Here is a 24,580-nt window from a genome sequence, read left to right on the forward strand (position 1 = left end):
ATTATGTCAAAATAATTTTATTTCATCGAATTGTCGCGTTAATTTCATTAAAACAGGAACACAATAAGATACATTTGAAATAAAATAGTAAATAATATCTAAATATTAGTTTATTGCATGTATTATAATTATTTTAAGGCCATATTAAAATATCTACACACGTGCGGAAAAGTAAAACGCGTGCGGAAAAGTGAAACTTTCTAAACTAAAACGCGTGCGCGAAAGTAGACATTTTTGCACGCTCGTAGAAAAATAGTTATTTTCCTAACAAGTGCAGAAAGTCATTCTTTTCCGCACGCGACTGCAGTTTGCCGAACGACGCGAAGCGGGAGTTCGGCAAGCAGTCGAGTGCGGAAAAGAGACTTTCTTCAAGAGTTAGGAACAATATTTTTTCTAAGAGTCTTTAAAAAATTACCAAATCTTAATCAATTAATTTAATTAATATGAAAATACATACACAAATTAATTCTTTGACAAGGTTTTCAAAACCAAACTTTCAATATAATTAGTTAGCATGACGAGTATCTTGGTTTTCATGACGATGATTCAAAACGACTGTTATTGTCTACCGATTTGACTTTCGAATATTATGTCAAAATAATTTTATTTCATCGAATTGTCGCGTTAATTTCATTAAAACAGGAACACAATAAGATACATTTGAAATAAAATAGTAAATAATATCTAAATATTAGTTTATTGCATGTATTATAATTATTTTAAGGCTATATTAAAATATCTACACACGTGCGGAAAAGTAAAACGCGTGCGGAAAAGTGAAACTTTCTAAACTAAAACGCGTGCGCGAAAGTAGACATTTTTGCACGCTCGTAGAAAAATAGTTATTTTCCTAACAAGTGCAGAAAGTCATACTTTTCCGCACTCCACTGCAGTTTGCCGAACGACGCGAAGCGGGAGTTCGGCAAGCAGTCGAGTGCGGAAAAGAGACTTTCTGCAAGAGTTAGGAACAATATTTTTTCTACGAGTCTTTAAAAAATTACCAAATCTTAATCAATTAATTTAGTTAATATGAAAATACATACACAAATTAATTCTTTGACAAGGTTGTCAAAACCAAACTTTCAATATAATTAGTTAGCATAACGACGATCTTGGTCTCCTTGACGATGATTCAAAACGACTGTTATTGTCTACCGATTTGACTTTCGAATATTATGTCAAAATAATTTTATTTCATCGAATTGTCGCGTTAATTTCATTAAAACAGGAACACAGTAAGATATATTTGAAATAAATTAGTAAATAATATCTTTTTTTTTTTTTGCCTGTTTCTTACCCTTACCCCTTCTGTTTCTTTAGCCAGTTCCTCTTCATCAGTCTCGTATTCTTGCCTGGGAGGAGGCGTTGCCTCAGTATTTTTAGCGTTATTATTTGATTGATTGCAAATCTGTTCGATTTGATTTTCTAGCATACTTATATGTGTTTGCATTTGCGTGATCATACTATGTAGTTGATCTTTTTCATTGCTGACTTTTACTCATTCTGTATATAATAATTGTTCGTTTTGGGAACGTTGACAATTTTCTTGAAATAAATTATTATTTTGTTGCATTAAAAACGCTTCGTTTATTGTAGTCGGTTGCATTCCTCCTGCAGCCATATTTATATTTTATTCTTTATCCAAACACGGTTAACCTGTATTTGTTTTGAATTTAACTTTAATCAACATTTTCGATAAATCTAATTCTTAAATTATATTATTTAAAATAATCACTTACCGACCTGAATCGAGTGGTCCACAAAAAGAAGTTTCTGTCCAAGTAGTAGTTAAGCACTTAATGAGTTTTTAATTTACCGCACTTAAACTACAATAGTTTGTAAATTTCGCGTATGAAGAAATTTTGCCCACTTCGACAAAAGGCGCAGATTTCTTCTTAAAAACACTATTATTTAGTTTGTTTTATTATAATTAATAACTTTAATTTAAAGTCTAAATAACTGTTTCATATCACAACAGATTTATTTTTTGTGCGGAAAAGTGAAACTTTCTAAACTAAAATGCGTGCGCGAAAGTAGACATTTTTGCACGCTCGTAGAAAAAATTTATAGCAAAACGCATGGAGCCTTAGGAATGGACAAAAAAGAAAATACGAAAACTTAGAGAAGTAGCAATAAGATATAATACCGAATTAAGAAGAGTTAAAGGTTTACAGAGACTCAACTCCTGAAAAATCAGACTTGGAATTATCCACATCCAAAAACTAAATCTACAAAAGGTTCCTTTTCCATAAAAAACTGTTAGACTCGTTTAACGTGTTCATATCGTTTTTCTTTCACTCTTCATTTGAAAATGTTCATCATCAAAAAATTCATCGCAAAACGATCCCTATAACTAAACTTCAGTCGACGTTTTTCTGAGTCACGTATTTTTTAAAAAGATTAGTTCTATGGGATTGAGATCTCGATGATAAGGAGGCAAACTTAACACCGAATGACAACTATTACCCAGTATTCTATCAATATTTTACTGCTTAAATCTGGGTTTATGGTTTTGTATACTTCAACCACTTCAACGTTAGCAAATAACGTTGCTCGTCTCCATTCTAAGTTCCCGTAACAAAAAAAAAAAGAGAACAGAGCTACCTTGAAGAGACGAAAAGCCTAGACAAGGTTTCACAACGTTCTGGATTTAGAGATGCATCAAGTCAAACTAGTTTGATTTTACTCAGCAAACTTGAATTGACCTGAAAACCAAACTTTTTTTGTAAACAAATTTGACTTGATTTCGATATCTTTAAGCCGGCCACTCACGATACTGCGGAGTCGTTCAATTTTGTCGAATTCGACTAATTGACAAAAACTTTGATCGTGTGTGACCGTGCATCCAACAAAATCGTTACAAATTTACCACAAAGAAACTGGTTTCTATGCTGCAGTACTGCAGAATTGATATCATCGACACCGCAGTATCATGGGTGGCCGACTTTAGGTTTGACTTGAAATCAAACTTGGCCGACTTTAGGTTTGACTTGAAATCAAACTTCTTCAAACAGTTTGAAGTTTGAATATCATACTGCGCAACGTGTTTATTTCTAATTCTAATTGAGAGCGTACTGCCTTTTGTTTTGACTTATTAGGACAGGTCTGAACCTGTACTCTGCTACCTCGTAAATTAGTTATAGTTGATATTTAATATACGCTTGGCTTGCTTGTTAAGCCGGCCGCTCACGGTACTGCGGTGTCGTTCGAAAAAATCGTCGATGATATCAATTAATTCTGCAGTACTGCAGCAGACAAGCCAGTCTCTCTGTGGTAAAATTGTAACGATTTTGTTGGATGTACGGTCACACACGATCAAAATTTTTGTCAATTAGCCGAATTTGAGAAAATTGAACGACGCAGCAATATCGTGTGTGCTTTGTGCGATAATGTCCATATAATTACCCGTGTTGAGCTGCCCCCCCCCACTTGCAAAAATGAAAAAACAAATAGCCCTGATTTATGAGCTACTTATGAGCTTTCATATTCCGCAAACTAAAAATTTTGAGCTCGTTCCACTGAGCAGGAATTTAATACTTTAGTGGGGGGGCTGACTCAGCCCCCCCCACTACTTAAAAATAGGAATATTGAATCGGTTTTCGCGGCAGAATTACGAGCTATTTATGAGCTCTTGAAATTATATAGTTTCGATTTTTGAGCTCATCCCCTTCACCCCCAAACAACCCTTTAATTGATTTAATTAAGAGAAAAATGCCGAGAAAACTTAAAATATATCGTATTGCGGATATAATTCCTATAGCTGATATACTCTAAGAATAAACTATTAAATCACGTGCATTTCGATTATTGAGCTACAACCCCTTCGCAAGAAAACCACCCTATCTTCCCGGCTTAAGAGAAAGTTGTACTTAAAATGTATTAAACTAATTATTTGGCGACTACATATCATTTAATAATTTATAAGTTTCCAAATTACGTGCATTTAGATCAGTAAATTGCAATTTATTTTGTATAGTGCAGTCACTGAAAGTAAAAATCAACGATTACCTTCAATTTCGGTGAACCTTCATCGATTTTCACGAAAATTGGTCAGTGGTTAGAGGATACGTCAAGAAACAAAGGTGACATGGTACCACCTTGCGCCTTTACCCTGAGGGTGGATACCGCCCCTTCTCGGGGTTGAAAATTATTTTGTAAAAAATAGCTGCACAAATCAATAAAAGAACAAATTAAAACAAAATTTATTATATAAAGTTAATAAAATAAGTCAATACTTTTTAAGTTATTAAAGATCATAAATTTTAATTAGGTATTCGTGAAAAAAATGCATGTTTTGAAGGGGTTTTTCGTAAATCACTAAAAAACTGTAAGTTTTTACAAAAAAGTTAATAGTAGTTTAATTCGTATAGCTTATATTCTAAGAATAAACTCTTAAATCACGCGCCTTTCGATTATTGTGCTACAACCCCTTAGCAAGAAAACCATCCCATATTCCCGGCTTAAGAGAGAGTTCTATTTAAAATAATTTAAATTAATTATTTGGCGACTAGATATCGTTTAATAATTTATGAGCTCGCAAAATATATGCATCTCAATTATTGAATTGTCATTTTCTTTCTATAGTGCAGTCACTGAAGGTAAAAATCAACTATGAGATTCGATTTCGGTAAATTTCCATTCATTTTCATGAAAATTGGTGAGCGGATTTTGATGGTATCAACTTGTTCTGGAGCTCATTTTTGATAGGTATTTCAACACGTATTTAGTACCTAAGTGTTATAAAATGCATTTCTTTCCCATTATTTAAACTTGAATCCTTAGATTTGGACAGTCGCAGAAAAAAATATCCATTTAATTACCAATAACTTACTTTAAATTAAACTTAAAGGGTTTTTCAAGGAAGCAATTTATTATATTTTTTATTAGCTTCAATTTTACTGACGAAGACTTTTTTGTAAAAACTTACAGTTTTTGAGTTATTTATGAAAAATCGCTTTAAAGCATGCATTTTCTTTCACAAAAATTAAAATATTAGTTCTTTAATAACTCAAAAAGTATTGATTTATTTTAATCACATTATATAACAAATTTTGCTTACAATTTGTCCCTCTCTCGATTTGTGGGGTTATTTTTAATAAAGTAATTTTCACCCCCGAGAAGGGGTGACATATACCCCAGGCTAAAACCCCAAGTTGTCATTGTCAATTCGTGAAAATGAATGGAGATTTACCGAAATCGAAGGTCATAGTTGATTTTTACCTTCAGTGACTGCACTATAGAAAGAAAATGGCAATTCAATAATTGAGATGCGTAGATATATTTTGCAAGCTCATAAATTATTAAACGATATGTAGTCGCCAAATAATTAATTTAAATTATTTTAAGTACAACTCTCTCTTAAGCCGGGAATATGGGATGGTTTTATTGCGAAGGGGTTGTAGCTTTATATACGAATTAAACTACTGTTAACTTTTTTGCAAAAACTTACAGTTTTTTAGTGATTTACGAAAAACCGCTTCAAAACATGCATTTTTTTCACGAATACCTAATTAAAATTTATGATCTTTAATAACTTAAAAGGTATTGACTTAATTTATTAACTTTATATAATAAATTTTGTTTTAATTTGTTCTTTTATTGATTTGTGCAGCTATTTTTTATAAAATAATTTTCAACCCCGAGAAGGGGCGGTATCCACCCTCAGGGTAAAGGCGCAAGGTGGTATCATGTCACCTTTGTTTCTTGACGTATCCTCTAACCACTGACCAATTTTCGTGAAAATCGATGAAGGTTCACCGAAATTGAAGGTAATCGTTGATTTTTACTTTCAGTGACTGCACTATACAAAATAAATTGCAATTTACTGATCTAAATGCGCGTAATTTGGAAACTTATAAATTATTAAATGATATGTAGTCGCCAAATAATTAGTTTAATACATTTTAAGTACAACTTTCTCTTAAGCCGGGAAGATAGGGTGGTTTTCTTGCGAAGGGGTTGTAGCTCAATAATCGAAATGCACGTGATTTAATAGTTTATTCTTAGAGTATATCAGCTATAGGAATTATATCCGCAATACGATATATTTTAAATTTTCTCGGCATTTTTCTCTTAATTAAATCAATTAAAAGGTTGTTTGGGGGTGAAGGGGATGAGCTCAAAAATCGAAACTATATAATTTCAAGAGCTCATAAATAGCTCGTAATTCTGCCGCTAAAACCGATTCAATATTCCTATTTTTAAGTAGTGGGGGGGGCTGACTCCCCTAGTGGGGCCCCCCCACTAAAGTATTAAATTCCTGCTCAGTGGAACGAGCTCAAAATTTTTAGTTTGCGGAATATGAGAGCTCATAAATAGCTCATAAATCAGGGCTATTTGTTTATTGATTTTTGCCAGTGGGGGGGCCAGCTCAACACGGGTCATATAATTGTGCGTACCAGAACAAATTGAGTCTGATTTTGAAGGTATTACCACTGCAAAAATTAAGAGAAAAAATCTGTAGACGAAGCAGAATTAATTAAGAAAAGAAAAATAAATAAACTGATTTATTTTATTTTGCGGCAGGCGATTGCAAAACAATGAAAATTGCAAAGGGCATATTATGTAAAAATAAAGAACAGCATTATACAGTTGAGTTCGGGAATCTTTACCCGTTCGTCATCATTTAAAGCATACGAAATAAGTCGGATATTGAAATACAGTGGAACCTCGATTATCCGTCTCTCCATTAACCACGACCTCTTTTAACCGTCAGGGTACATAAAGACGCTGTATTAACTACATAGGCAAAAATTTTAATGTAAAAAAATAAAAAATAAAGTTAATTTAATTTGTGATGAGGACACAAACGGCTATCCATTGCTGACAGATGAAGAAATCGTTGAAATGGCAACAAAGGCAGACCAAACAGATTCAGAAGCTGACAGACTTGGAATTTGACTGTAGATATGTTGATGAACCCATTGTAACTGAGAAAGATTTGCGTAAATAATCTAGAGAAGCTGCATCGCACATGCAATAATTCATCGAGTGGTATTCTGAACAAGAAGAAGCCAATAAAGTAGATTGCATGATCTTATGCCGATTAAGAAATTCAGCCGTCGCAAAATGTGAAGCAACAGTAAAACAAACAAATATTTCAAAATATTTTAAATTGATTCGATTGTACCGTTGATTGAGGTATCCATATTAATATTTCAATCAACGATTGTAACACAAATCCCTCTTATATTGTCAAACAAAACATACAAATGAAATTTGAGAGTTGTACAATGAATTTTTAATTTTTTTTAATGTTCTGTTAACCGTCTTTTCGATTATCTGTCATACCCTTGGTCCGGTGCCCTGACGGATAATCGAGGTTCTACTGTATACTAAACGCAACAGCAAGTCACTTACTGTCACTTGCTGTTGCGTTTAGCAAATTTCAATTTCCGACTTATCATTGACTTATTTCGTATGCTTTAAATGATGACGCACGGGTAAAGATTCCCTGACTTAACTGTAAAATGACAAATAGTGGAATTAGTTCTTTAAAATGACATCTAATACAAAGTCACAAAAAATTCATTGAAAAGCATGAAAAACTACTCTGACAAAAATAGATTTATTATATTTTGTTGTTCCTTCATAAATTTTTGTTGAAGTAGATTAAATTACACTTGGTATGATAAAAAAACCATCCCACTAATTTTTTTTTGTAATGTAGTAAAACTCAAATAAAAATATAAAAAAGTGATTAAGGTTGACAGAATAGATTGCATAAAATTTTTACCGATTACCGATAAAACTAAACTTGCCAGCAAGTAAGTTTTACGCATAAATGAATCTTTTTTTTTTAATTTACGGCCCCATTTTGACTTGAATCGCTTTCCGTATCAAGTTATTTTTATATTGGGCTTATTGTATTTTTAAGTATGTTATCTTAATTGGCAACTAACATTTCTATCTTGACAAAATAGTATTTTTACTAAATAAATTATTTTTCAAACTCTTTCAAACTAGTTTAACAAACAGTTTGAATTTTTAAAACTGTAACCACTGACCAGTTTGAGCTGACTTAAAATTATGTCAAACTCAAGTTAATTTCAAACATTCAAGCCAAACTTGTGTAACTCTGGATTCGATAGAGCTATGATGTAGAACTATTTTATACCTGGTTTTAAATTACATATTGTGATACTTGATAATTATTTTTGTATTTTGTTAAACTACTAATTGAGTATTTCATTGGTAAATATGTTTATAAGTTTGATATAAAGTTATAATATACAGGCTTGTTTGTAAAGACATTTAGTATTTAATCCACCGTACTAAAGCCTGATTCCCATACTAAAACAATACTATATTACAGATAACCGAGACGTATGCGTTTCTGCCGCGAGAAGCCGTCACCCGCTTCCTACTCGGATGCACGGAGTGCCAGAAACACCCTCGATCACCTTCGCCCACCTCACTATTACCTACACCCAGTCCCAGCCCCACGTTGCCGCTGCCAACGGCAGTGCCGGCAACGTTGCAGCAGATGGGACCCACCGCCCCCCAAGTGGCTACGCCGCTCGTAATAAATAATTCGCCGGTTCAGCTAGGTGAAGACAGTTATTATGGAGTTAAAAATGGAGGTTAGTATATAATTATTGTATTTTTAAAAGGTTTGTACGTATACGAGTATTATACCTGCTGGATGGTGCAGGTGGAAAAAAGGGAGTTTTGGAAGTTCAGTAGGTAGATAATTGGTTAGCTCAGTAGCAAATAAAGAATTGTTAGCTAAATCCAAGTCGTAGCCAGGAAACCACCCAAGGTAAACAGTATAAATAGATATTTTTTGATTACTTGTTGAAAAGTGTATAATTTTTGCTGAATATTTTAAACGTATCATACTTGTGAAAGATGGTAATAGGATAGCTCTGAACTGGCATTAGGATGTCACAAGGAGAAGAAAGGGATCACTATAACTTTGCTTTCATATATATTACAGACTATTTAATTCCTTGAACTGATCAAATTGGCTATTCAAGCATGGAGATGCCCTGCTACAATACAGACACTGTATAGAATTTTCCTTTTGTCTGGCACAATGAAACCATTTCCTTTGAATGGTCTCAAAGCGTGATATATTTATTACATAATATAATAATATGTGACCTTTTTTATTTTGACGTACTTAGAAAGGTCACTAATTAATAAAATGCGAAAGGCAGTTAGATGGTTGGTAAAAAGCGAGTCGTGGGTTGGAAACTAGCTTTTGAAATTGGTATTTGGTTTAACAGAACAAATTAGCTGAGATAAGATAAGACATGATACATAGATAGATAAGATTACCACAGATAAGAAGATAAAGATAGAAAAAGGGCACCAGTTAACTTTTTGTAAATAAAAGGTGAAACGTAAGAGTCTTTAGACTTTTAACAACAAATTACGGTCTGAACGCCAAAAATGTAAAAGATATGGAGTTACAATTGTTAATTAAATGTTGCCAACACACTCTATAAATAAAAAATATGTATATTCGGTGGAACTAGTCAACACACTTACCTAAGCGAACGTACATATGAGGACGGTTTGCCAGCAGTTACGTCGCGTTTTACCCGTTTTACCTGATCTCACCCTAATGCCGCCTTTCAAGTTGTCAAGGGAAACAGAAAAAGTGCGACGTAATCGCTGACAAACCGCCCTCATATGTACAAAGCGTAAAACTTAAACAGCCTGCTTTTTTCTTTCTGTTCGAAATATAACTACCATCAAATTGTTTAAATTTAATATTTAATCAGGGGATTGCCAAACTAAATTTGACAACTCTTAAGCTTGTTTAGGTAATAGGCATGATACTACGACAACCAGAGATAAAGCCACTTCGAGAACAACTTTTAACCGGTGCGCGCATGACGTCAGCGCCCGACAAACTTATACGGAGACTTATGGGAAAGCATAGAGTTTTATACGGTTTTATACATTCTCGTGTTATTAAATAACTGAAATTGCCGTTCGTATGTTCTGTTACACTGTTTAATTTATACTTTGATGAATTATTATAGTCATACCAGTAAAATAATACAATATATTATGTAGGTACCTACTGTACTAAAAAACGTAATAGTTTTTTCACTGCAAAAATTTAATAGGTTTCTTGACATGCAGAAAACTTTAAATAAACCGCGTCAAATAAAAGATGGTTTATTAATAAATAATAAAAAAAGTAAAGTTTAAAAAAAGTATTAAAATTACAAAAACAAAATTAAGTAGATAGATTTAGATGGATTTAAAGAGGTGGTCGTTTAGCCTATTCCACTGCTACCTTTTTAGATCTATTGTGGTCCTCTAATTCTAGATTACATTCTTTAGTCTGGCCCTTTTTAAAAGGTCCAATAAGCCCCAATTCTTACCGCACATTCTTCTACATTTGCCCAAGGACATAGTAGCTTTCTGTGTGGTTTACAGGATGTGAGTATGTATTCCATTTCAGCCTATGATCAGTATAAACCACAAGGTATTTTGTTTTTTTGGCAAATGAAATCTCTGTTCCTCCCAGCACCGGTAGTTCACTTCTAGTGCTGTCCAGCACTTCTAGTGTTGTCCTTTGGGTGCAGTTGGCGATTTGTTTTCTGAGCATTGACTATCAGTCTCTCTTATTTACACCGGTCGTCAACTATATTTGGGGCTGCTTACATTCTCCCAGACACCAGCTGGGCAAACCTGCCCCTGATGACGATTGATATATCGTCAGTGTATCCTAGACAAAAAAGTCTTCTGTGGAGAGATTTTTGAGATCATCTACCAAGGTTGCTCAAAGTAGAGGTGACAGAACTTCTTCTTGTGGACAGCCTCCACCTACTCTTGCTTTGATGATTGCTTTAACTAGAGTTGATATTACTATCCTATTCTCCAGGTATAACCTTATCTATCTGCATATTACCGTAGGGATTGTTTATCGACTATCTATGTAGTCTAGATCCGCTAAGTTTAGTTTCAACAGGGCCACCACGAGAAGGGTGCAATCAAAGATTACACACCCCCAATCAATGTTGGGAGTACCCAGCGGTCTTAAGATGGTTTAAGGAGGTGCAAAGTCCTAAGACTCTCCAAGCAAAACTCATCTGCAGAGCAAAGTAGAACTGCCCAAACTCTCTTCATGTCGTAGCTTGAAAGCTATGAAACCAGCTAAATTTTCTAGTCCATCATGATACAACTCTTCCATTTCAACATCTGTCTGATGGTTTTCATTTTCTGAAGGTACTGGAAGATTTAATTGACTAAAGAGTGGTTCGGTTATCATCACTGAATCTAGTACGTCATTGTTGTAACAATCAAGATTTAAAGAGCTTCCTGCTTTCATGTTTTGAAACGACATGTTTGTTGTTTTTGGTAGGTTACTTACATTAGCTGAGAGTGAAATAACTTCATCGTTCCGACTCCGACCCATAATAAAATTACGAAGACGGTATTTAAATTGCAAAGGAGACGGATGATCATGTAAAGCTCCAATCGCACGTATTACTGAGAATAGTCGTTCTAAGCAATCTTGATTTAAATTATATGTTGTTATATAATTAATGTTGAAACCTTTTTTAAATCTAGAAAGGGTAGTCGCAAAGATTTAATACTACCAAGTACCAATAATACCATGCTAAAAGGGCAAATGACTATTTCTAATTATATTTAAGAATTTTATCCCGAAAATATAGCTTTATGCTTTCCGAAAACTTTCGCAAACTGCATAAAAATAACAAACCCAAGTTAAAAATCGAGCATTTGGCCTGGCGTTTGTTGGTCAGTGACGTAGGCGTAGAAGAGAGAGAGACAGGCTTATTCATGCGCGTGGCTTTATCTCTGGTTGTCGTAGTATCATGGGTAATAGGTAGGTGTAACACAATATAAGTTACAGTTGTTGTTGGTCTAATTTAAGAAAAATCTGTAAAAGGATTTCAAAGCGCATGGACGCTGTACCGTATCAGTAGTACGTAGAAGGAAAATAAAAAATATAAAAAAATGTTACACAGTCCCTCCAAAAGAGGAAACTGGTGGAGAGGAATTTTCTCTTTTTTTTTCACCCCTCTAACTTATTAAAATAAACATTATAGAAGTTTTCAGGAACTTTCACTCCTGGGTAATAATGCAATCTTTTATTCTGCTCAGTTTTCTCAGGATTCGAAAAAATGATTGCATTTAAAACACATTGGCGCGAAATATTGCGCCTACGCCTTTAAGAGTACTGAAAGATATGTGACTTCTGGTGAGTAATCAAAAAGGGGGAATGTCAGAAAATAAAATAAAATAATACTTATAGAAACATATTTATCTTGTTGGTCTGAGGTAACGTTGGATAAAAAATGATGCAGGATGAGGAAGATGAGGAATAATAATTACTGACTATAGGGACATATATCGCAAAATTCAGAAAAGATGGGACATATTTATTAATTTCATGCATAGCGGTATTGATAGCTTGATAAATTTTAGGGATCTCTTTATCCGGGTCTGAATGCTCTTTAATATAACACCTGATAGAAGTTACTATGGCTTTATTGCTACATTCAATAAAATTAAACAGTTTTTGATCTTTATTCTCATTAAGCCATTAAGGTAGCCATCTTTATATACAGGGTAATCAACTTCTGTGACAAAGTCCAATATATCTGTTATTATAAAATATATGAATAAAAGTTGTTAATAGAAGTTATAGACACCTTTAATGTACACATTTTAAAATTAGTGAGAAATATACAGGGTCCTCCATAACACGGTGCCAAACCAAAGTTTTGTTTTTTTAAATGGAACACCCTGTATTTTATTCAAAATCTGGTTTCTCCACATTTTTCTGATTAAAAAGATATACACTTGTCTAGGGTTATACTGAGTGTTTCAAAGTTATGAGCACTTTTATCAAAAAATCATACTGATTTGATCGCCCTGTATGATTCTAACAGTATAATATAAACTTATTTTTTTACTGCTGTTGACTGTCTATATTAAAGTAGTTTTGCAACAACGTACAATTTTTTTATCACTATACAAATTGTATACAGGGTAAGTCAAAATGCAAATAAAAGGTTTTCTTCATATTTTTAAACGGAACACCCTGTATTTTATATTACCATCGCAAAGTTCTTTCATTATACTTGCATATCTTTTAAATATTCCCTATACCTAAAGTTATTAGTTTTCGAGATATTTTAGTTTTATTGTTGATAACTACTCATAGCTACGTTTATTACAGTAAATTAATTACCCTTAATATTAGAAACCCCCAATCAGTTTGTTAATGATAATTAAAATTAGGCTGCATTTCATTTTTTCTTCAAGTTTATGGTAAATTCTATACAATAACGACAATTTTATATTTACTAACAAAATCATATTAATTTTCCGCGAAGAAATGCGAACTATAAATTGCTGCAACTTCTTGTTTAAGGTGGCTTTGAAATAATTGACACAAGAACTGTCAGATGTAAGATTTTAATTATTTGTACGTTTTTATTTTTGTTATTAATTATAATTGTTTGCCGTATTGTTATAATTGTTACCTAACAATGAATTTTAGTCGTGAAGAAATGACAGACATGGTATAAATTTTAGGAGGGTGTTTCAAAAACTCATTAGTTGCCACAAGAATTTATAAGGAACGGTATCCACAGCATCAACAACCAAATAAGAGAGCATTTGACAACTTATTAGACAGGTTTAATCGTACTGGTTCTGTTTATGAAGCAAAGGAAAAAACAAAAATTATTATTACGGATGAATATGAATTAAATGTTTTACTGCCTGTTATACCGAAAATCCTGATACAAGTATTCAAAATATTACAGGAGAGCAAGATATAAGTTATGGATCTATCCAAAACATACTCAAGAAAACCAACATGCACCCATATCATATACAATTACATCAGGAACTTGTTGGAGATGATTTCGAACGAAGAGTACAATTATTTTGTCAATGGTCACAACAACAAATAGTTATACAGAGAGATTTTTTTGAGTTTGTTTCTTTTTTTTTTTGAGACGAGGCAACATTCCACAAAAATGGTAGTGTAAACAGACACAATTTTCATTATTATTCCACAATCAATACGTACTGTGCTCAGACACATAGTCAAACGAGTTGGTCCTTAAATGTTTGGGGTGGAATCATAGGCAATTACGTTATAGGTCCTTTTTTCTTTGAGGAATCGGTAAATGGTGAGGTTTATTTAAATTTTCTAGTGAATCATTTACCTATTCTACTTAAAAATGTACCATTAAACATCCGCCAACATATGTGGTACCTTTACGACGGAGCCCCTGCTCACCACAACGCACTTGTCAACGGTGAACTCGATGAATTATTTCCTGAAAGATGGATAGGAAGAGATGGGCCAGTTCACTGGCCACCCAGATTACTAGAATTAAACGAAGTTAACTTCTTTTTTTGGGGTTATATTAAAGACGTAGTGTATAAGACACCTCCAACAATAGTTGACGATATGAAAATAAGGATTCAAAACGCCTTTCAAAGTGTTACACAACAATTGCTTACAAACATCAGTAGGTCTTTGGAAACTCGTCTCCAGGCTTGTGTAGACGTTATGGGAGGTCATTTTGAACACCTTTTATAACATAAGAGGTACTTTGAACATTTTTTTTATTTAATTAAGTTTTTTTTAATAAATTAAAGTATTGTTATTAATAACTAAGTAATACATGTTCTTATCAACAATAAAACTAAAATATCTCGAAAACTAATAACTTTAGGTATAGGGAATATTTAAAAGATATATAAGTATAGTGATAGAACTTTTCGATAATAATATAAACTACAGGGTGTTCCATTTAAAATTATGAAGAAAATATTGTATTTACATTTTGACTTACTCTGTATACAATTTGTGTAGTTATAAAAAAAATGTACATTGTTGCAAAACTACTTTAATATTGACAGTCAAAAGCATTAAAAAAATAAGTTTATATTACACCGTTAGAAACATACAGGGCGATCAAATCAGTATGATTTTTTAATAAAAGTGCTCGTAACTTTGAAACACTCAGTATAACCCTAGACAAGTTTATATCTCTAGAATCAGAAAAATGTAGAGAAACCAGATTTTGAATAAAATATAGGGTGTTCCATTTAAAAAAAACATAACTTTGGTTTGGCACCGTGTTATGGAGGACCCTGTATATTTCTCACTAATTTTAAAATGTGTACATTAAAGGTGTCTATAACTTTTATTAACAACTTTTTTTCATATATTGGTTAATAACAGATATATTGGACTTTGTCACAGAAGTTGATCACCCTGTAGATATACTATATACGTACAGCTTATAGGTCTATAATTTTCGAGATCGGTAATGTTATAACCAATGCGACGCAATTTTTCCTTTAAACTTTAAATTAATTTTTTAAATAGAGTTTTTAAAACTTCATTACATTTACTATACAATAGAAATATTCTTGAAAATATGCATCAGCGGTGCACTAGGATGTTTTTTGGTCGCTGAAAACCTACCTAACTTGTTATGCTCCGAATATTAAAGAATTTATTGGGAACATGAAAACTATAATATATGCTGAGCACTGACAATTGTCTTCGTCTACATTTTAAGCAAATCGAGACAATGTTTTTTCTGCAATCGCATGTTCTCCATATGGAATAGCCTTCCAGTTGGGGTTATCAAGATTTTTTCTGTCAATGCTTTCAAGAAGAGGCCGAATCACTTGTTTCATAACTGAACATTTAATTCAATATTTAATGCATTAATAGGTTATAATAGATTATATTTTGCAACCCCAACACAAGTTTAGTATACAGTGCTAGTCTAAAGTCCGTATCCCCCTCGTATCTTTTGAACGGTTATACCTATAATAGTGAAATTTGGAGGGAGGAAATAAACGGACGTAAGCTTCTTAACTAGTCATGACAGGTGACATAATAGTGACAGATGGCGTTACAGAGCCACTGTGGCCGACAATTTTAAATGGGACCTTATGGCAAGTGATACCTCGTTTGAAAGGTAATGAAAATACCTATTCAGACATACTAATTTTGTTTGAATTTAAGCTAATTTTGATGAATAAATGAAATAAATATAAAATTGTAGTTTCGCATTTAATTAATAAAAATACAAAATTCCGCCTATGATTACTTGTCAAACAGGTTGACGTTGACGTAAAAACTACTAGAGAATTAAAAAATGTCAACTTTTTTGACAAAAAATCCATAGGCGGACCTTTGAATTTTTATTAATTAAATTTGAAACTACAATATTATATTTATTTAATTTATTCACCAAAATTAAAATCACCTTAAACCCAAAAACATTTTTATGACTGAATAGGTATTTTAAATGCCTTTCAAACGAGGTATCAATTGCCATAAGGTCACATTTAAAATTATCAGTCACAGTGGCTCTGTAACGTCATCTGTCACTATTACGTCACCTGTCATGACTAGTTAAGAAGCTTACGTCCGTTTATTTCCTCCCTCCAAATTTCACTATGATAGGTATAACCGTTTAAAATATACGAGGGGGGTACAGACTTTTGACTAGCACTGTATAATAAAAATAATAAATTAACACAAAAAATTAGTATACTTTATTTTTGTTATTTTCCAGCTGTACCTCCCCGTACCACCACACCTCCAATGGAGCACACCAGCGTAGCCTCAACAGAGAACACTCTAACACCTACAAAGAACGCAACTTCCATACTTAACTCTGCGTTAGATCCTCCAAAACGATCAAGCAACCCTTTGGACGTCTGTAACCTCACATCCAAAGATCCTCCTCGAAGCCCAGCGAAGCGATCTCACACCGACTCGACACCAAAGCTTTGGTCACCCGTGGACAGTCTAGATTACGAAGAACCGAAGAGGAAGAAGATGATGCTGAGCAGCAACGACATAGACTACTCGCTTCCTATCACCACCACTTACTTGAAGTACATGAGGAGCTTGGGATGTAGAGATGAGGACGCCTTCAAGTTCGATAACAAACACGTGAGTCTTGTTATTGACAGGTTTTTGCATGATGCTATCAATTATTATTTTCATTAGCTGCTTCTTGGGTTAATAATAATAGATACGTACTATTTATTTAGAAATATTGCACCAAATATTAGCAATTTACCTATTTGAACCAAAGATTAGCCATAGATATTAACCAATTATTTATATTATGGGATGAGATTATTACGTTATCAATAAAATGTTTTTACCAATTTCAAATGTACCATTTTACATGTTCTTTTGTGCCTTTCTAATTTTTTCTACGTAGTGACAGATTGCAGATATTTCTGTTTAGAAAATTGTGTGGCAGATCGGGCTTCGTCCTGTGTAAAGATATGAAGTGGTGGTAGTCTCAACAGGACTTCCACCGCCACTCTAGGAGTTGTTTTTATGGCTTCCGTAATATGCAGGTGTTTTAATCTTTGTGTATTACTTAGTAGCCTTATTGCTCCCAGTTGCTGCGTCATTGTCCACCATGTCACAGACCGATAGGATATCATTGGTCTAATAACCCTTGTGTATAAACATAGGGTCATTTTGGAGTTGAGCTTCAATTCTTACAGCACATTCTTCTATAGCTGTCGAAGGGCATAGTAACTCTGTGTGGTTTTCAGTATATGAGTATTCCATTTAAGTCTATGATCAAAATATATCTCTAATGCCTGGTTGCACCAACACATCTTTAAGCGTACGACGTGCCTTAAGCTCAGCTTACGAAACATACGAGTTGTACTATGGAGTATAAAGTCTTAGATCAATTTTTAGCTTGCCATTTTAGATTGCCATATGGATTGCATAGATAAGAGTCGAAAATTATGATGCAACGTAAGTGAAACTTTAAACGGCCCTATCTATAAGCTGAGCTTGGCTAAGCTGGAGCTTAAGATTTGTTGGTGCTACAAGGCATTAATACTTTGTTTTTTGGTAAACGAATTTTCTGTTCCTCTCAGCACCGATGGTTTTAAGCATGGTAATGCTGTCTTGTTGTGAAGTTGACTATTTGGTTTTTTTAAGCATTGACTATCAGTCTCTCTTGTTTACATCAGTTATCAACTGTATTTAAGGCCACTTGAATTCTCCCAGACACCATCTGGGCCTTGCCCCTCTAGCCTGTACTAGATAATAGAAGTGTTTTGTGGACAGATTTTTGGGAAGATCATCTACCAAGGTTATCCAAAGTAGAGGTGACAGACTTATGGACGTCAAGACAGATGTCATTCCATTTTCCCTTGCTTTGATGGTTGCTTTATCCAGAGTAGATATTCTATCTTATTATCCAGCGATGCCCTTATCCATCTGCCAATCATCTCCTCTCGTGTGCCTCGTCTAGTCATTGCCTTTATCAAAGTGTTGGTCGTAACATCATTAAATGCTCCTGCAATATCTTAAAAAGCGGCCATTACAGTCCTTTTGTCCTCCATTGACTTTAAGATACACCTATTTAACAAGTTTATATTATACAAAATTGCGTAAACCTATAAATTAATTTTGCTGGTTTGGCTTTTAAGGTGATACAGTAGCGATCAACAGGTAGCCAAAACGCTTTCCAAGATTGCGGCTGTAATTTTGAATATTTTTCCGAGATCTTTGGCACACGTTTTCGTAATGTAATAAAGATTGGCGGTACAGAGCCCAATTTGAAAAATATATTAATATGTGGAAATTACTCTTTAATTAAATACAATATTAAAAAAACGAGCTTGTACCGCCATTAAGAAGAACAAAAAAATAAACTTTCTTCAAATAAACTTTTTTATCCGATGCCTAGATTTTGTGTCATTTTGGAACTACTAATGAAATAAAAAATTTTAGTAGTTAGTGGATATTCCGGTATGCATATCTACATAATCTGCATGATATTCAATTCCGTTGCCTTCCTTCTTCGTTTCTGTGAGCACTGATATGTCCGTATTTATCTATTAAGATTTTTAATTCCATTTTTCACTTTTTTCCGGATTATTTTTCGTCATGGTTTTCTTCCATTGGGGTAGAACAAGTAAAATTAAAGGCAGAAATAAAGTTATGGAATAATATATAAATATCGCCTCAAAAACTTAGAGACTAGAAAGAGAATAAAAAAGGAAGTTTTTAGTTTTCAGGAACGGTGACGTAATGGGCATCCCATAATAGTTATAATATAAGACTTAAGAATATTACGCTCTAATACAATTTAAAGTCTCATGGGACAGCCAATTTTTTACTGTTTTATTTTAATTCGGATATACTCAGTTTGTTAGTTTACAATAGATCAAAAATATTTGGTGCCTATGTAGATTTTTGTGACTTTTGGTTGAAGTTATGTTATGGCTTATCTAATAATGTAATTATTAAAAGTTAAAACCAATAATTGGGATATATTGGAGGTATATACACGTGTTTTTTTTTCGAAAAAAATCGTTATCTTAAAATTCGTGTTAGATAATTTTAAAAAGTTACTGAAAAAGCGTAAAACGCATTAGTTTAGTTTTTTAGCAATAGGTATTTATTACATTATATGTTTTGTTACAATAAAGGAGTATATTAAAGTAAAAAGAGGATCGTATTTACTTGTGTTTCTTAGTTAGTTACTTTATTTGTGATCAAAGGTTAAGTATTGCATGTTTATTTATACTTTATTTTTAGAATAATTAATATTTATATGTATAGTAATTTTACTTTTTCTTAAATTTAGTTTCGGACGATTAGTAGCCCTTTTACTAGCAAATTAGCCAACTTAATACTTATATAACTTATAAAGTGTTGAAGCAAAATTTACACCTAATTTTGGTAGGTTTAGCTCTAGCTTTAGATATTGGAACCTTTTACAGTCTTCACTAGTTAAATGTATAAATAAGATCCACGCTGGCTAGCTGGTCCAGGAGTAGGTTGGCCCCACGTTGGGCACCATTGTGTGTTGCAAAACCTACAAGTGGTTTTACGAAGGTTGCCTATACCTTTAAACGTATTGAGTCCTTTGTACTAAAACATTAATTATAAATTAAAGAAACACGCAACCCCTCGATATCCTTTACAATAAAATAAGTGTTTAATTAAGAAAGAGCGTCTTCTGATCTTTATCTGGTGAAATAAAATTCCATTAGAATGAAATTAAATTTTGATTACATTGAAGCTTTGGTTACGAATTTACAATTTATCAATTTATCTATTGATCATCAGTGGCATTTGAAATTACCAGAATAACAATAGGTGTTAAACTCATGTTTACTAATTTACTAATGTCTTCTTATCGAAGAGAGAAACTCCTGGCAATTTAATACTGTAATATAGAAATTACGAAGACTTACACAAAATATCGACTAAATACAACTACTGTAAATAGCACTAAATATAACTAACATGTGGTTAAATGATGAATACTAATACAATGACTTAGTGTATGATGCTTCAGTTGATCTGATGAACTGATAACTATCCCTATATTGCGTTGAGAATTTATATTGTTCTTAATTAAACATAAACATAGACATGAATTAACTAAATGGTCAATAAATGATTTGAAACCATAGAGTTGTACTCTAAATAGTTAATCTACTATTAACGAGATAATAGTATATTATTCCACGAGCATGTAATAATGGCTATTACTCACAATGATGAAGTTTGCGACACGAGTCGTAGGCGAGTGTCGTAATTCATCAGAGTATAGCGATTACATGCGAGTAGAATACTACACTTTTTCCACGACCACATAATAGCGATTACATGCGAGTAGAATACTATACTTTTTCTACGACCTTTTTCTTATTTTAATAATTAACAAAAATACCTAAATTTTGTTTACCCCTAGTACCTACGTGTATGGGCTGAGTAATTGGTTGCGTACTATTACCAAATTCTTATTTATTGTAAAAATACAACAAGAAATAGTCAATTCAAGTTCTATTCGTTTCCGAAAAATTATAAGCATAAATTTGTACCTACAGTCAGTGAATCTAATAAATAGGAAATGGCTATTATCAGTGAACGTATTTTCATATATTTACATTTAACTATATATAATGTAATAATATAACTATATATACAATATGCTATAACATATTTAACGCAATATAAACACAGAAATAAACACAACATCAGTTAAATCAGAAACGTAAAAAATATACTGACATTGTTATAGTTAAAATTCCTTTAAAAATTTTTCGAAGTTAATTATTGATATAAATTACAATAATTATTGTATTAAATAAACAAGTTTAAGTAATTTCATATGTAGTTTATATACGATTAATATTAAAAGTGGAGTGCGCCACTTGAATCTAACTTCAGCCCGTGAGTAATGACCCGTGAGTAACTTCAGCCCGTGAGTAATGAACTATTACTCACGGGTACAGTAATGGGTGCTGTTATCTATTAATAAATAACGAATAATGAGCATTTTATTAAAGGGTAGAAGAAAAAAGTTATTATGGACAATAAGCAAAATATTATGGGAAAAATACTATTTATTGTATTTAAATTAGTTTCTAATTTGGACTTTCGCATAGGAATGGCGGTTGTTGAAAAAATAACCGGTGTTATCCTGCTTTTTTTACTTACGGTTTAACCTGGCGGTTATAACCGGACAAAACCACCGGACATTCCAGACACGGTTTTTTGTTTTTTGTTCGTTTTTTATCAATAGCCAGTCCCCAATCGGTTACAACGTTACATTTACACTGCACTTTAGTTTGAGATACTCCATTCGAATGGATATCAATATTATCGATATCATTACTATCGAAAGAATATATCGATACCAAGATAATCAATCGATATATAAACGGCGTTGGCGTGTATTGGATACTGCGTAGTTGGATGGGGAAGGGGGAACTGGAAGTTGGAACTAGCCAATGGGGATCGAAAATAGAAATCAGTCATCAGTGTTGTCAAATCTATTTCAGTTAGCTTAAAATTATTTCTTCGCTCACGCTGGTGTGAAAAATGTCCCCATTTTTTCTCTGAATTCACTATTTCTTTAAGAGGTAATTATCCAGTTTTTCATCGGTTACTAGGTACTTTAAAAAGAAGGAAACCAGTTATAATCGAGATAAAAACAACCGGAAAAACCGATTATTACGAAGTAAAAACCGGTTTTAGGTTATAACCGGTAGTTTTTTCTCGTCCCTACTTCACACTTTCGAACAAAATACGGCAAAAACCTATTTGCATTTAATAATGATGAGGAAAGTTTGTTATTGACTTCTTATTTATAAAAACAGTGTACAGGGTGAATAGGTACACTATATTATTATATTACAGTCGAACCCGCTTATTATAATCTATTTACAGAAATAATTACTAAACGATTAGAAAATAAATTGGAATTGGGTTTTAGAAAAGACTTCCGAACAAACGATCAACTATTGGTAAGAAATAATCTTATAGAAAAATGCTGTTTCTAAAAACAGCCAAGTGGGTGACAATATGTACCTATAGAAATTTGAAGACAAATGAAATTGTATGACCTTGTCGGCGAACGATTGAATCTTCTGTGGGAAAGGAGCGTTTACTCATAACACAGTAATAAAGTCTTTATTAGGTACCTGACAAACCGCAATAATATACAAAACAGCAGGCTTTCGAATCTCTTATCGACAAACCATTATACCAGGCAAATTTTAAATTTTTAGGAAATTGTACATAAGAATTTATTCGTTGACCTAAAAAAATTATTCTATTATGCGGTATTAGTTTACTAAACTATATTCCAATAAACGGATAAATTTATTAAAAGGTAAATGGAAACGTTTCGGGACCTCGAACTTATATTCCTCAAACCGGGATATTCCTATATCCGGTACCCTAATAAGCGAGTTCGACTGTATAACTAATCTTTTAAAAATTACTTATTTCTTCTTCTTCTTCAAGTGTCCTGTCCATTGCGAATGTTGGCTGTTAACATGGCAATTCTGATCTTGCTTGCGGCACTTCTGAATAGTTCGACCAATGTGAGCCCGAACCACTTCCGCAGATTTTGGAGCCACGAGTGTCTTCTCCTGCCTGACCCTCGATTACTGTCTATTTTCCACTGGACAATCAATTGCAGTAGACGGTACTTATCGTGTCTTAATATGTGGCCTAGATATTCAATTTTTTTTTTTTGTTTAATAATTGTGCTCACGATTTCTTTCTCATTTCCGATTCTGTGGATTTCCTCTATGTTGGTGACACGTTCGGTCCAGGATATACGAAGAATGCGTCGGTTCACCCACATTTCGAATGCTTTTGGTTTTTTCGTGAGCGTCCCTGTCAGCGTTCAGGCCTTTACACCATATAGTAAGATCGGGAAAATGTAGCATTTAACTAGATGTAGCTTAAGGGACAGGGATAAATCTATGCTTATGAGGAGCTTTTTCGTGTTGTTAAATGCTGCTCTAGCTCGTTCTGTTCTCGCCTTAATTTCTGTGCCTTGTTCCTATTTTGCATTTACGTTGGTGCCAAGGTATACAAGGTATACCTTGTCATCATCATCATCAACCCGTACTCGTCCACTGCTGGACATAGGTCTCCCTCAGCTCTTTCCATCTTTCTCTGTTTTATGCGGCTTGCATCTAGTTGCCGACAATACGCTTCAGATCGTCAGCCCATCTGGTTGGTGGTCGTCCTCTGCTCCGTAGTGCTTCTTCTCGTGGTCTCCACTCGACAATACGTTTTGTCCATCAGCTGTCTGACAATCTGGCGAAATGTCCTGCCCAATTCCACTTGAGCGACGCGATTCTTTCGACGGCGTCCGTTGTTTTTGTTCTAAGACGTATTTCTTCGTTTGCGATTCGATCCCTCAGGGAGACACCCAACATCTGGCGCTCCATAGCCCTCTGAGTTATGCGAATCTTGTTCACTACCTTTTTTGTGAGTGTTAATGTTTCCGCTCCATAAGTGAGTACAGGCAATACACACTGGTCAAAGATTTTCCTTTTCAGGCATATGAGTAAGTCCGATTTAAATACATAGCTCAGTTTACCAAACGCTGCCCAGGCTAATCCTATGCGACGTGAGAGCTCGCACGTCTGGTTATCTCTTCCCAACCGAATTTCATGTCCCAAGTAAGTACTTATAAGATACAGTCTCCTCAATATCCATTCCAAGAACAACAATATTACGATTTAGCACCAGATTAGTCATTATTTGCATCTTGTTGCTATTAATCTTTAGTCCGACCTCTAAGGAAGCCTGATATAACTTGTTCAACATTATTATTGCATCATCCATACGATCGGCTATAAGGACGATGTCATCTGCGAATCTCAAATGACTGAGCTTCTCTTCATTTATATTGATACCATACTCGTTCAGATCTGCCTTCTTAAAAGTGTGTTCTAAAAGGGTTGTGAAAAGCTTTGGTGAGATGGTGTCTCCTTGCCGTACTCCTCGCTGCATACAGAATTTATTAGTTTGTTGATCAGAGAGTCTTACGCTAGCTATTGCATTATGGTAGATATATTTTATCATGTTAGTGTAGCGATGGTCTATTCGGCATTCTGTCAATGCTTTTAACATTTTCTGCTGGTTTATGGTATCTAACGCTTTCTCGTAGTCCACGAATATCAGTGCCAATGGTTTGTTGTATTTCGCCGACTTCTCTATCAAGTTTTTTGTTACCAGTAAGTGGTCGTTAGTGCTATATCCGGATCTCAACCCAGCTTGTTCTCTAGG

At 33.6% G+C, this 24,580-nt stretch overlaps 1 protein-coding gene across 2 annotated transcripts in view; it reads left to right on the forward strand.

Moving 5' to 3' along the window:
* The window catches only part of LOC114334316 (nucleolar protein 4), a 621,666-nt gene that overhangs the window by 304,860 nt on the left and 292,226 nt on the right, over positions 1-24,580 (forward strand). For both annotated transcript variants that reach the window (XM_028284355.2, XM_028284361.2), the window contains exons 4-5: positions 8,315-8,582; positions 16,557-16,939. In XM_028284355.2, coding sequence (XP_028140156.2) covers positions 8,315-8,582; positions 16,557-16,939 — 651 coding nt within the window. The remainder of the gene's footprint in view (positions 1-8,314; positions 8,583-16,556; positions 16,940-24,580) is intronic.

This window comes from Diabrotica virgifera, chromosome 4, assembly GCF_917563875.1.
Source record: "Diabrotica virgifera virgifera chromosome 4, PGI_DIABVI_V3a".
Lineage (NCBI taxonomy): Eukaryota > Metazoa > Arthropoda > Insecta > Coleoptera > Chrysomelidae > Diabrotica > Diabrotica virgifera.